This window comes from Entelurus aequoreus, linkage group LG04, assembly GCF_033978785.1.
Source record: "Entelurus aequoreus isolate RoL-2023_Sb linkage group LG04, RoL_Eaeq_v1.1, whole genome shotgun sequence".
Classification (NCBI taxonomy): Eukaryota; Metazoa; Chordata; class Actinopteri; order Syngnathiformes; family Syngnathidae; genus Entelurus; species Entelurus aequoreus.
In genome coordinates, this window is record NC_084734.1 from 32,716,154 (window position 1) to 32,730,517 (window position 14,364).

Genomic DNA, 14,364 nt, shown 5'->3' on the forward strand with positions numbered 1-14,364 from the left:
GGCGGACGTCAAAGCTGCAGAATAGCTTTTTGGGAAATGCACCAATAGGAAGAGGACTGGTCTTTTTTTTTTCTTTCTGTTTTGCATCTAATGTGCCCTCCTGAGAAGCAGCGTCCTCTGCAGTGGTCGGTTTTTTTTGTCAGGATTACACATTTCAGGAAAAAAAATAGCTCTGTTAAGCAAAACACAAACTTCACTGCAGTGGACGCTGGTTCTCAGGATATAAGGAGGAGTGCAGGGAACTACTAAGGTCTATGATTGAGAAACTTACAACTCACATTTCAATTCCGATTATTGGGGTGCCGATTCCATTCAGAATCGATTCTCAAACACAATTCTCCATTCAAACCAATTCTCGCAGTAAAAAAGTTAAAATACCACTGATAGTCACACACACACACTAGGTGTGGTGAAAGTACCCTCTGCATTTGACCCATCCCCTTGTTCCACCCCCTGGAAGGTGAGGGGAGCAGTGAGCAGCAGCGGTGGCCGCACTCTGGAATCATTTTGGTGATTTAAACCCCAATTCCAACCCTTGATGCTGAGTGCCAAGCAGGGAGGTAATGGGTCCCATTTTTTATCGTCTTTGGTATGACTTTGGTATGCAGTAGCAATATGCAGTTCAGTCTAAAGATTGTAATAAAACCTTTTCAAAAACTGGTTGCAGGTTACAAAAGCTCTTCTTGGCTGCTGGCAATTGACGTACACGCACAGGGAGTAAGCGCGACAATGACCTAATAAAATTTGTTTTTAAAAATTGATTGGGAAGAAATAGAATTTTATTTTTATAATTTTTTATCAAAAATTAGGAATCAATTTAGAATCATTATAAATAAGAATCGCGATCTGGATTTGTATACATTTTTTGAGCGCTTGTATCGAACACAATCTGTTCGAGATGACATCCGATTTGTTTGACACGATTAAATATAGTCCATTTCAGGGTAAAACTGTTGCCATCTTTAGAACTGTACATGTAAGTTACTAAGTAATAACAGTCTACTCTCAACATTTGACAGTGGGCAATACCCACAAGCGTAAAAACAAGTGAGCCACTTGTAAAAAGCATACAATACAGTATATATATATATATATATATATATATATATATATATATATATATATATATATATATATATATATATATATATATGAAAGAAAAAGATTTAAGAAAATAAAAATTCAGCCATTCTCATCATTTTATTTTTTGACGCTAATTTTGCAACGTTGGACTTTAGTGCTTCTACTGTATCTCCTCCAGACTTGGCTTGACTTTTATTGTCTTTTTGTCTCTGAGCTTTATTTTTGTAGCTAAGCAAGAACGGCTTGTGGTAGGAGTCTACTGCAAGGTTAAAATACAGCAATTGTAAACGTTTCATGTACATTTAAGAGGAATACTGTAGTCACAGTCTATAATACTGTAGTATTTGACCACTGCACAGCATAACCTGAGGGTGACTTTATGTGGACTTTAAAAGTGAGCAGTGGTGGTGCTATCCTGCAGCTTTGATGCTACCGGAATCCTCTGGTGTACCAGTGAGGTCGTCTCATCCAAACAACTTTTGGAATCAACTTTTTTCAGTTTTTTTATTTATTTATGTAAGGGGCCCGTGCCTCATTTATTTATTTTTATTTTTTGGGATGGTTTTCCATCCTTGTAATTATCTTCGAAAGACTTTATTTTTTCTGGGGTGCATGTCCATTCCATTGAAAGCATCGCCATCGCATTATTCTTGGACGCCGCTTCAAACGTGTTTGTTGCTGGGAAGCTGCAATGTGGCACGCAGCTGTGGACTGGTCTCGTGTCGCCGCCGATGCTAAACGCATCACTTCTAAGGGATCTTCGTGCGGAGCTGGAACGCCGCCCTCCCAGTAACTTTAATCAGATATGTTTGTGTCGTGAGCCCTGAAATAGATGATTTATCCTCTCATTTCATAGTTCCCCCATTTCTTCTTTCATGAAGAGTAAGTAATCTCTTCTCATCAGAAACACTGAATGTGTTTCTGATGAGATATAGTTGGCTGTGTGTGTCCACACTCCACCACCCGAGGGCGCCCTAATATATACTGTAAATGCAGTCCTTGAGGCACTTTATGTGACTTTGGCCACATCAAGACACATGGATGGATCAAACTCAGTCCATAAAACAGCTCGTTTGTTTCTAGCATAGAAATTGAAAGAGGAAAAAGCACATAAAGTGTTCCATCATGTCCTCCTTTTGGCGTGCCCGCTCTGACATCCTGTCCCCTCACATGAACAAACCTTGTCATGCATGAATCACCGTGCGTTGACCCCTCGTTTTGGGTGTGGATCCGGAACCGCTTCAAGTGTGTTTGATTGTGTTCTTCCTCTGCCTCCTTTTGCAGAGAACATGCAGCTTTGGTGGCTTCGACCTGACCAATCGTTCCCTCCATGTGCTCAACACAGAGGCCCATGTAAGTGTTTGGACAAGCAACCATAACATCCTGTGATCAGTATCTTCTGCTGTGGACAGTTGCGTTTGTCAGATTTACAAATTCCGGACAAAAATAGCAAAACACAACTGCAGTGGACGCTGGTTATCTGGACTACATACCTCTTTTGTTTTTCATCCAATGTTCTGTCATTGCCGATCGCACAGAATAAAGAACAAGAGGCCATTTACAGAGAGGTGGTCAAGTCCCCGACCACCTCTCGGATCTCACTGGGAAAGAAGGTCAAGTCAGTGAAGGAGACCATGAGGAAGCGCATGTCCAAGAAGTACAGCAGCTCTTTGTCCGAGCAGGTTAGTCACTCAAACATCCTCCTAATTTTTGACCTGTGCTGCTCTGAAAAATGGACGATCAAGTGGCTCCTCAGGCTTGCTATTAGTTTGGATTTTGAAGAATAGAATTACCATATTTCCTTAAATCAGGGGTCGGCAACCCAAAACGTTGAAAGAGCCATATTGGACCAAAAATATATAAAACAAATCTGTGTGGAGCCGCAAAAGCCATATATAAGTCTTATAATGAAGGCAACAGATAACGTAAGTTTCTATATCAGCTATAATAGCCTACTATCAAAATGACTGTGTCACAGGCTGAAGCAAATCTTTGTTGACAGAAATGTTGAAATGTTATATTTATTGTACACATTTTTACAACATTAGAAACCTTTAGTAAATCAGAGGCTACTCAGAAGGTGAGATAACTCCTGGAAATGACTGGCTTTTAGTGGCCAAAGGTATAGATGTGTGTGTCCAAGTTAAAGGAAACGGCAGGCTGTATTCTTTTAATATATTTATTACAATCTTTGGCCAGCTAGGTAATGTTTGCTGTGGTCTGGAACAACATGGCACACAAACAACTATCTGAAATGTGTCATGAGACATGCAAAACTAAATTATATACAAAGAGGCTAAAAGTAAAGGATATTAAATGAGATTTAATATATCTACAAATGAGGCATAATGATGCAATATGTACATATGGCTAGCCTAAATAGCATGTTAATATTGATCAGCTTGCAGTCCCCTAGAGGGGGGGGGGGGGGGGTTACCCACATATGCGGTCCTCTCCAAGGTTTCTCATAGTCATTCACATTGACGTCCCACTGGGGTGAGTTTTTCCTTGCCCGTATGTGGGCTCTGTACCGAGGATGTCGTTGTGGCTTGTGCAGCCCTTTGAGACACTTGTGATTTAGGGCTATATAAATAAACATTGATTGATTGATGCACTGACCAAATATGCCTGATCCGTCAAATCACTTATGGTAACATAAGCTATGGTGGTGTTTTTATTATATTATATTATATTTTTTGGTTAGAAAAATGTAACTGTGAGGAAGTTGCAAACTGCTCTGTTAGTTGTTTAAAAAAATATAACAACATGTTTTAATTTTACATATAGCACTGAGCGTTATCTTGTTTTCTTACACTTCTATATATTATTTGCAAGTACTGAACTGTTTTACATAGTATACTTTGCATACAGTGGCAATTCCAAAAATGTCAGGTGGCAGTAGTGAAAATACTTAAAGGCCTACTGAAATGAAATGTTTTTATCTAAACGGGGATAGCAGATCCATTCTGTGTGTCATACTTGATCATTTCGCGATATTGCCATATTTTTGCTGAAAGGATTTAGTAGAGAACATCGACGATAAAGTTCGCAACTTTTGGTCGCTGATAAAAAAAGCCTTGCCTGTACCGGAAGTAGCGTGACGTCGCAGGTTGAAAGGCTCCTCACATTTCCCCATTGTTTACACCAGCAGCGAGAGCGATTCAGACCGAGAAAGCGACGATTACCCCATTAATTTGAGCGAGGATGAAAGATTTGTGGATGAGGAACGTGAGAGTGAAGGACTAGAGTGCAGTGCAGGACGTATCTTTTTCCGCTCTGACCGTAACTTAGGTACAAGGGCTCATTGGATTCCACACATTCTCCTTTTTCTATTGTGGATCACGGATTTGTATTTTAAACCACCTCGGATACTATATCCTCTTGAAAATGAGAGTTGAGAACGCAAAATGGACATTCACAGTGACTTTTATCTCCACGACAATACATCAGTGAAGCACTTTAGCTACGGAGCTAACGTGATAGCATCGTGCTTAAATGCAGATAGAAACAAAATAAATAAGCCCCTGACTGGAAGGATAGACAGCAGATCAACAATACTACTATCAGGAGACACCGAACCAAACACTGGACCTGTAACTACACGGTTAATGCTGTGCCGCCTGTCGAAGCCTAGCAATGCTGTTGTTAACGACTTCATTGAAGCTAACTTAACTACGGGACCTCGTCAGAGCTATGCTAAAAACATTAGCGCTCCACCTACGCCAGCCCTCATCTGCTCATCAACACCCGTGCTCACCTGCGTTCCAGCGATCGACGGCGCGACGAAGGACTTCACCCGATCACTGATGCGGTCGGCGGCTAGCGTCGGATAGCGCGTCTGCTATCCTCAAAGTCCTCCTGGTTGTGTTGCTGCAGCCAGCCGCTAATACACCGATCCCACCTACAGTTTTCTTCTTTGCAGTCCCCATTGTTCATTAAACAAATTGCAAAAGATTCACCAACACAGATGTCCAGAATACTGTGGAATTTTGAGATGAAAACAGAGCTGTTTGTATTGAGATACAATGTGTCCGAATACTTCCGTTTCAACCATTGACGTCACACGCATACGTCATCATGCATAGACGTTTTCAACCGGAAGTTCCCCGGGAAATTTAAAATTGCACTTTATAAGTTAACCCGGCCGTATTGGCATGTGTTGCAATGTTAAGATTTCATCATTGATATATAAACTATCAGACTGCGTGGTCGGTAGTAGTGGGTTTCAGTAGGCCTTTAAGGATAGACTATGATGTGTTGCCTTAGCCAGGAAGTAGTCTTCGCCATTTTCTAGTCTTTTGTTGAACCCTAAAAAGTGTTTATACTCTAAGTACTGTATTTATTACACACCAGCTGTTTGATTGTAACATGCATCTTAGTTGTAGTTTTCATGACCAAATTTGGAGGTGTTGTAATCGCTAATAAATAAATAAAATCGCTAATTCTAATATTTAGCATGTCTAAGGCTAATCTAATGTAAATTAGCATCAAGCTAGCACCTTTTGAAAAGTGGAGTCTTACTTTACTTGTGAGCACTTTCTTCTTGCTCTGTTTGCATTGAAAGTTGTAACATTACCTAGAGGCAGTCCGGCTGAGTCTGCTCAGAGGGTTGACTGATTGTTTCCCGACCAAGTGTTTGAGCCAGTGCAGTTGCAGCTTGACATGACGTCTCATGCAACAAAGGTATCGAAACATGGAGCCGTTTGATTTTACTGAAATCGGTACCCGGTAGTATAGACAAACTGCGGCCGGTGCCTATAAAAATACAATATTTCTGTAATTTGTGTGCATTATCACTCTACGCTGCTGACCCGTCTCCACTCGGGATGGTTCCTGCTGGCCCCACTAAGGACTGGACTTTCGCTGATGTGTTGGACTTTCACAATATTATGTCAGACCCACTCGACATCCATTGCTTTCGGTCTCCCCTAGAGGGGGGGGGGGGGGGGGGGGTTACCCACATATGCGGTCCTCTCCAAGGTTTCTCATAGTCATTCACATTGACGTCCCACTGGGGTGAGTTTTCCTTGCCCGTATGTGGGCTCTGTACCGAGGATGTCGTTGTGGCTTGTACAGCCCTTTGAGACACTTGTGATTTAGGGCTATATAAATAAACATTGATTGATTGAATATTGTTGCTTTTTTTATAACTGTATCTAAGTTTATGTGCGAAAATAAAGTCCCTAAATAGAAATCCGCTTTTTAGTGTAGTTGAGTGAAACTCAAATATTGAAAGAGTAATGTTTCAAAACACAATTAGTTGGGGTTTTAGTGCAAAAATAATTTATACAAGTAACTTCCAACATGTAAAAGTTATTGTTTTTTGTTAACCACATCTTTAGGCCACAGGCAGAGTGAGTGAGAGGGTGGGATTATTTGTGTTGGTTACAGAATAAACACAGCTCTAATTGTCACTCCGTGTCCAGAATGTTAGGCGTATGTGTAGGTGTGTATACATGCTGAGTGATGCAAGTCTCCCTCAGGCTTGCTCTCAGGGACGATTGTTGGCCTGATTTTACAGGGCTATGCAATGCGCTCCACCTGTGGACTATGTCCATTTTTGTCGAGTCTAGTGTCAGTTGCTAACCGATAAAATATCCATTACGCTTCCTTTACTTAAATATCCCACAGCATCGCAACACTGTGACCCACATTTCCAGGCATACGTCATGCATCCTTTTGCTTGGTAAAAGCAAACCATAAAATAAGCACAACTATATTATGATCACAGCGGCCAAAGCCTGGCTGTTACAAAGGCCACAGTGCCCCCTAGTGGATGACTGACAGTATATGATATGATCATTTTTTTGGATTCAAGGTAGTTGGCAGATATTAGTTTTCAGCTTTTGAAAGGCACAATCAAAGTAATGTGTGGTTGAAAATGTGTAATTCTTTTTTTTAAATCAAACCGACACAAAAACGTATTTACTCCACATTGTATTAGTATGTAAACTTTTATTTATTTTATTAGGTGTGTGGGGGTGTCCTTTATTTTAATTTGTGCAGTATTTTTTTAATTTATGAAGACATTAAGGACATCCACATGTATCTTTACTGAGAAAACATGTTGACTACTGTAATGCATTTATTTAACATCATTTGTTTAGATTTTAACGAATGTCCTTGTCTTATTCCCTCCACCTCCCAGTCCAGTCCAGATGGAACACCTGGATCTCCACAGTCCCCGCAAACTTACAGTGACTCCCTGGAGAAGCCCAAACTTAAGGCCGGAGGTTCAGTGGAAAGTCTTCGCAGTTCGCTCAGCGGACAAAGCTCAATGAGTAAGATTATTTTTGTTCCTTTCCACAAAAGTTTCACATTATGTAGCTACAAACATTGCTAACCACTAGATCAGGGGTGGGCAATTAATTTTTACCGGGGGCCGCATGAGCAACCCGAGCACTGCTGGAGGGCCACACCGACAATATTTCAATTAAATTTTGCACAAATTATTTTTGATATACTGTAAGATAGATAATAATAATAATAATAATAATATTTTCATTTAACCTAACTTATCTTTATACAAAAGCAGATGACTTTTGATGGTTTTATTTTTAACACTTTCTTACACAACACTTCCTGATGTATATTACAATACAAAAATTTCAATTTCTGTCACTTTATCCTGCATCCTCTTTGTTGTGAACGTAGCACGCCTGTAAGGTGATTGGCGAAGAAGGAGGAAGCGTTGCTGTTGCGGAAATGAGGAGTGAGGATTGGTTTTCCTTTTGGAAAGAACGAGATAAGTTGAGCTGTGTTAGTATAGCATGCTCAATAAAAGTTTAAAAAGAGCGTCAGACTTGGTGTGCACTTCTTCTGGACGCTACAATTGATGTCACAAGTGGGATGAAATGCCTCCCAGTTCGCCTTGCCATCAAACCTGGGAGTCTTCATTGAGGGCGGAATTCCCCCCGTGGCAAGCAGCGTGGCTGCACCTGTAAACGCTGTCTCTCTCTCTCTCTCTCTCTCTCTCTCTCTCTCTCTCTCTCTCTCTCTCTCTCTCTCTCTGTCTCTCTCTCTCTTTGCGGCGAGCTCCTCACGTGGCACGTACCTCCCGATGACGTAGCACACAAACAGTGCAGTATGCGCAAAGTTTTACTTCTGACACCAATTGTAGCGTCCAGAAGAAGTGCACAGCAAGTCTGACGCAATTTTTAAACTTTTATTGAGCAAGCTATACTAACACAGCTCAACATATCTCGTACCTTCCACACGCACGTCTCCTCACTTCTCATTTACACAACTCAAGAAGACAACATCTACTTCAGCAGGTCGTTACACTATATTCTTTAAACACAGCAACGTGTGTACCACAAATAAGCACACGGCTTTACCTTTACTTGGCAGTCCATGTCTTTTTTAAAACACGCCATTCGTCATCAACTTTTCTCTTTTTAGCGTCTCGGGGATAACCGGGCATCACTTGTCGCTGTGCGCCTTCCCTCACAGGACATACGCACATATAACACTTTTCAAAATAAAAGCAGCACAGTTGTATAGCACGCACGACAAAGATGTTTTTTTAAATGTATTTTGTATTTGTGATTGCCGCTGCGCGCACGAGCATACGTCCACACGGAAGTAATACAAATAACGCTTTTCAAAACAAAAGCAGCACCGTTGTATTGCACACTCGAAATAGATACTTTTTTTAATTTATTTTGTAATTTATAATTGGCCTCACGCGGGCCGGACAGGGACGTACAAAGGGCCGGATGCGGCCCGCGGGCCGCAGAATGCCCAGGTCTGCACTAGATGGAGCTTGTAGCATTTAAGGGGCTCTCACTTCACTTTGTCTAATTACAACTTGTGATTACTTCAAGCTGTGCCATGAGTGTGTTAAAGCTTGTACTGGCTGGCATACAGTTATGAGCTTGCATACACACCGGAAAACATACACTCATGACTAGAGAGCGTAGAGATATCTGAAACTCATTCCAGCGGAGCTCCTTTCCATTTTTCCGAGGATGTTTCACATGTATTAAACTCTGTAGGAATCATATTTATTGTGTTTGCATTATAATTACCTGCATTTTTAATTAGGTCAATGGATGGATGAATGATTACTCTATTACTGTTTAGGCAGTAAACTAGTAGGGCCAGAATTAATTGCACCCTCTGCTGGTTGCTCCAAGTACTGAAGTGAACTCTTTCAAGAGACGACTCGGAGCTCACCGGTGCGTGTGTTCATTTATATTTGTATCCAGGCGGTCAAACCGTGAGCACCACCGACTCGTCCGCCAGTAACAGAGAAAGTGTCAAGTCTGAGGATGGCGATGACGAGGAGCCGCCTTACAGGGGTCCATTCTGCGGTCGCGCGCGAGTCCATACGGACTTCACGCCGAGCCCTTACGACACAGACTCCCTCAAACTGAAGGTGAGAAATAACTTACGCTTTTATTTGCACTAATACCTAACTGTTTTGTCGAGTTCACCAAGTACCACCTTCAAAATATTTAGCTTTGTTAGTCTTACCATAATTTTATCGACGTTTCATTTTCATGATTTTAATATAATTGGAGTTTTATTTGTTAAAAAACATGTGGTACCCCTATAGACCAAAGAATAAATGGTCCAAACTTTTTCCACAGAGGGCCACACACTGAAAGATGGTAGAATGCGCAGGGTTACTTTTATGTAAATATTTTTTTCATATAACTATTTAAAGATAGAGCTTTGTCCTATTTATTCATATCAACATTGCAACTTGTGATCTTTACATTGTGCCTTTCTCCTCTATTTTCCAGTTTATTTTTATCTATTTATACTATGTACCATGTGCTGCACTTTTGGACACCCCTGTCCTAAACAAATGGAGCATGCCAAGTGGGATATACAGTATGATTGTGGCCTTCTAGCTAAGACTTCAGACGTGATGGCCTCCTTGTTTTGGTCACTTTTCAGCACGGTGATGTGATCGACATCATCAGCAAGCCGCCCATGGGCACCTGGATGGGCCTGCTCAACAACAAGGTGGGCACCTTCAAGTTCATCTACGTGGACGTGCTGAGCGAGGAAGAGGAGAAGCCCAAGCGGCCGATGAGGAGGAGGAGGAAGGGCAGACCACCCAAGCCGACGTCCGTGGAGGAGCTGCTGGAGCGCATCAACCTCAAGGTGGGATGCTCCACACGCCAGACCTTCCACCGCACTGCACCGTGAAGGACAAATATTTGGCATGGCGTAGTCATGGAGTCAGTAGAGTGAAGCGTAGAAGAAGATAAAATGGAAGAAATTACTGACAAGCTGAGCTAAATTTAGTCACGGCAATGACACATTTCTCATAACCATGAACTTTGGACAGAACCACATAAAAAAAAGGTAGCTCATACTCGCTAACAAGCTGCATGGTAACATGCTTTGTTGGATGTTACAAACCCCGTTTCCATATGAGTTGGGAAATTGTTTTAGATGTAAATATAAACGGAATGCAATGATTTGCAAATCATTTTCAACCCATATTCAGTTGAATATGCTACAAAGACAACATATTTGATGTTCAAACTGATAAACTTTTTTTTTTTTTGCAAATAATCATTAACTTTCGAATTTGATGCCAGCAACACGTGACAAAGAAGTTGGGAAAGGTGGCAATAAATACTGATAAAGTTGAGGAATGCTCATCAAACACTTATTTGGAACATCCCACAGGTGAACAGGCAAATTGGGAACAGGTGGGTGCCATGATTGGGTACAAAAGTATATTCCATGAAATGCTCAGTCATTCACAAACAAGGATGGGGCGAGGGTCACCACTTTGTCAACAAGTGCGTGAGCAAATTGTTGAACAGTTTAAGAAAAACCTATCTCAACCAGCTATTGCAAGGAATTTAGAGATTTCACCATCTACGGTCCGTAATATCATCAAAGGGTTCAGAGAATCTGGAGAAATCACTGCACGTAAGCAGCTAAGCCCGTGACCTTGGATCCCTCAGGCTGTACTGCATCAACAAGCGACATCAGTGTGTAAAGGATATCACCGCATGGGCTCAGGAACACTTCAGAAACCCACTGTCCGTAACTACATTTGGTCGCTACATCTGTAAGTGCAAGTTAAAACTCTCCTATGCAAAGCGAAAACAGGTTATCAACAACACCCAGAAACGCCGTCGGCTTCCCTGGGCCTGAGTTCATCTAAGATGGACTGATACAAAGTGGAAAAGTGTTCTGTGGTCTGATGACTCCACATTTCAAATTGTTTTTGGAAACTGTGGACGTTGTGTCCTCCGGACCAAAGAGGAAAAGAACCATCTGGATTGTTATAGGCGCAAAGTTGAAAAGCCAGCATCTGTGATGGTATGGGGGTGTATTAGTGCCCAAGACATGGGTAATTTACACATCTGTGAAGGCGCCATTAATGCTGAAAGGTACATACAGGTTTTGGAACAACATATGTTGCCATCCAAGCAACGTTACCATGGACGCTCCTGCTTATTTCAGCAAGACAATGCCAAGCATTGTGTTACATCAACGTGGCTTCATAGTAAAAGAGTGCGGGTACTAGACTGGCCTGCCTGTAGTCCAGACCTGTCTCCCATTGAAAATGTGTGGCGCATTATGAAGCCTAAAATACCAAAACGGAGACCCCCGGACTGTTGAACAACTTAAGCTGTACATCAAGCAAGAATGGGAAATAATTCCACCTGAGAAGCTTAAAAAATGTGTCTCCTCAGTTCCCAAACGTTTACTGAGTGTTGTTAAAAGGAAAGGCCATGTAACACAGTGGTGAACTACTTTGGCACGTTTTGCAGCCATGAAATTCTAAGTTAATTATTATTTGCAAAAAAAAAAAAAAGTTTATGAGTTTGAACATCAAATATCTTGTCTTTGTAGTGCATTCAATTGAATATGGGTTGAAAAGGATTTGCAAATCATTGTATTCCTTTCATATTTACATCTAACACAATTTCCCAACTCATATGGAAACGGGGTTTGTACGTACGCCGTCAAAACATTACCAAAATAATTTTTAGTTTGTTTAAAAAAAAAACTCATTTTGCTTGCACTCACTCATTTGATGCTCACATGGTGTCGCTGTGTGCACGCGGCGTCTTTTTGCTCGCTTGCGCACTGTTTGCATGCACGATATTTCTCTGTACACGTGCGGCGTTCCACCCTTTTGGCACTTACGGGGCCGGCATTAAATACACGGCCGCCGCAACTCACCTGTGTGAAGTTATTGCAAATGATAAAGTAATACTGCCATTCCTTTGTGATGTAAACATTTTCGTTTGTGCCGTTACAGTTTTTAAGTTATTCTAAAATACATTTTTTGATTACTGACATCATCCAGCTCCTCCACCTTGTCAAAATCACCCCTAACTTGTCCCATTCGTTTGTGTAATAGTTAGACAAAAAATGTTTGCAGCACAAACAAGTGGGAGAAGTTTGAGGAAAAAATTTTTAGGAGACAGGGACTGCTTTCTGCTTTCAAGTTTGGCCCTGGGGTGTGAATCTGAGTGGGAATGTTGTCTGTCTATCTGTGTTGGCCCTGCGATGAGGTGGAGACTTGTCCAGGGTGTACCCCGCCTTCCGCCCGAGTGCAGCTGGGATAGGCTCCAGCACCCCTGCAACCCCAAAAGGGACAAGCGGTAGAAAATTGATGGATAGAAGGGTTATATAGAAATAAGATATTCCACTTTGAGCATCTATGCGTGTCACGTCGACAATACCTAGCATTGCTTTGGAGGGATTTGCGTCAAGGGCAGGCGGCGTCATACATTTTAAACAATTTTCTCTGTCTGCGTTCTCTCGCCTGTCAAAGTTATTTTGTGAAGAGTTTTAGCTTTTCAATTCCCGTGTGTCTCCTTATGTTCACCTCTCGCTGTTGGTTTGTTTTCACAGCTGCCTTGTGATAACTTGAGTTGTATGCTTGTCAACAACGTAACGTTTTGAAGTGAGCTTCATCAACATTGCATGCCAGTCGGAATAAAGACAATATTGACATTAGTTGGCTAGGAATGAGTCAGTAACCTTTCTGTTTAGCTTTGATATTTTCTTGTTCTCATGAGTGCTTCACAGTTTGCTGATGTTGTATTCTGTCATGTTTCTTGTGCGCAGGAACACATGCCGACCTTCCTGTTCAACGGCTACGAGGACCTGGACACTTTCAAACTGCTGGAGGAGGAGGACCTGGACGAGCTGAACATCAAAGACCCTCAACACAGAGCTGTGCTGCTCACTGCTGTAGAGCTACTGCAGGAATATGACAGTAAGTCGCCTGGAAAACACGCCCTGACCTCGGTTTTATGAACAAGGGAACACTTAGAATATTTCAAATTTACTAAACTTCTCAAAATTCAGCTTTATGGTCCATTTTTATGCAAGAAACCAAATTGGTATCTTATTTGTTCGTTTTTTTCATTTGTTAACTGGCATGATCCTCCCCGGTTCATGTAGGATGAAATACTGTATTTACATTGTATTCTGTGGTTGGGAAACAGAGTCACTGTGCCTTAAAGGCCTACTGAAACCCACTACTACCGACCACGCAGTCTGATGGTTTATATATCAATGATGAAATCTTAACATTATAACACATGCCAATACGGCCGGGTTAACTTATAAAGTGACATTTTAAATTTGCCGCTAAACTTCCGGTTCGAAACGCCTCTGAGGATGACGTATGCGCGTGACGTAGACCGGCGAACACGGGTATGCCTTCCACATTGAAGCCAATACGAAAAAGCTCTGTTTTCATTTCATAATTACACAGTATTCTGGACATCTGTGTTCGTGAATCTGTTTCAATCATGTTCATTGCATTATGGAGAAGGAAGCTGAGCAAGCAAAGAAGAAAGTTGTCGGTGCGAAATGGACGTATTTTTCGAACGTAGTCAGCCACAACAGTACACAGCCGGCGCTTCTTTGTTTACATTCCCGAAAGATGCAGTCAAGATGGAAGAACTCGGATAACAGAGACTCTAACCAGGAGGACTTTTGACTTCGATACACAGACGTCTGTAGAGAACTGGGACAACACAGACTCTTACCAGGATTACTTTGATTTGGATGACAAAGACGCAGACGTGCTACTGTGAGTATGCAGCTTTGGCTTCTAAACATTTGATCGCTTGACCGTATGTGCGCAACTTTTTTTTGCGTATGTACGTAACTTTTTAAAAATATATAAGCTTTATGAACCTTGGGTTAGGTGAACGGTCTTTTGGGCTGAGTGATTGTGTGTGTTGATCAGGTGTTTGAATTGTATTGGCGTGTTCTATGGAGCTAGGAGCTAGCATCGGAGCTGGGAGCTAGCATAACAAACACGCAGGTGTTTTT

The 14,364-nt window shown here is 41.6% G+C and overlaps 1 protein-coding gene across 5 annotated transcripts in view; it reads left to right on the forward strand.

The window, feature by feature from the left end:
* sash1a (SAM and SH3 domain containing 1a) overlaps nucleotides 1-14,364 on the forward strand; it is a 439,343-nt gene that overhangs the window by 400,186 nt on the left and 24,793 nt on the right. For all 5 annotated transcript variants that reach the window (XM_062044621.1, XM_062044623.1, XM_062044626.1 and 2 more), the window contains 6 exons: nucleotides 2,368-2,436; nucleotides 2,622-2,765; nucleotides 7,232-7,364; nucleotides 9,294-9,463; nucleotides 9,991-10,200; nucleotides 13,144-13,294. In XM_062044621.1, coding sequence (XP_061900605.1) covers nucleotides 2,368-2,436; nucleotides 2,622-2,765; nucleotides 7,232-7,364; nucleotides 9,294-9,463; nucleotides 9,991-10,200; nucleotides 13,144-13,294 — 877 coding nt within the window. The remainder of the gene's footprint in view (nucleotides 1-2,367; nucleotides 2,437-2,621; nucleotides 2,766-7,231; nucleotides 7,365-9,293; nucleotides 9,464-9,990; nucleotides 10,201-13,143; nucleotides 13,295-14,364) is intronic.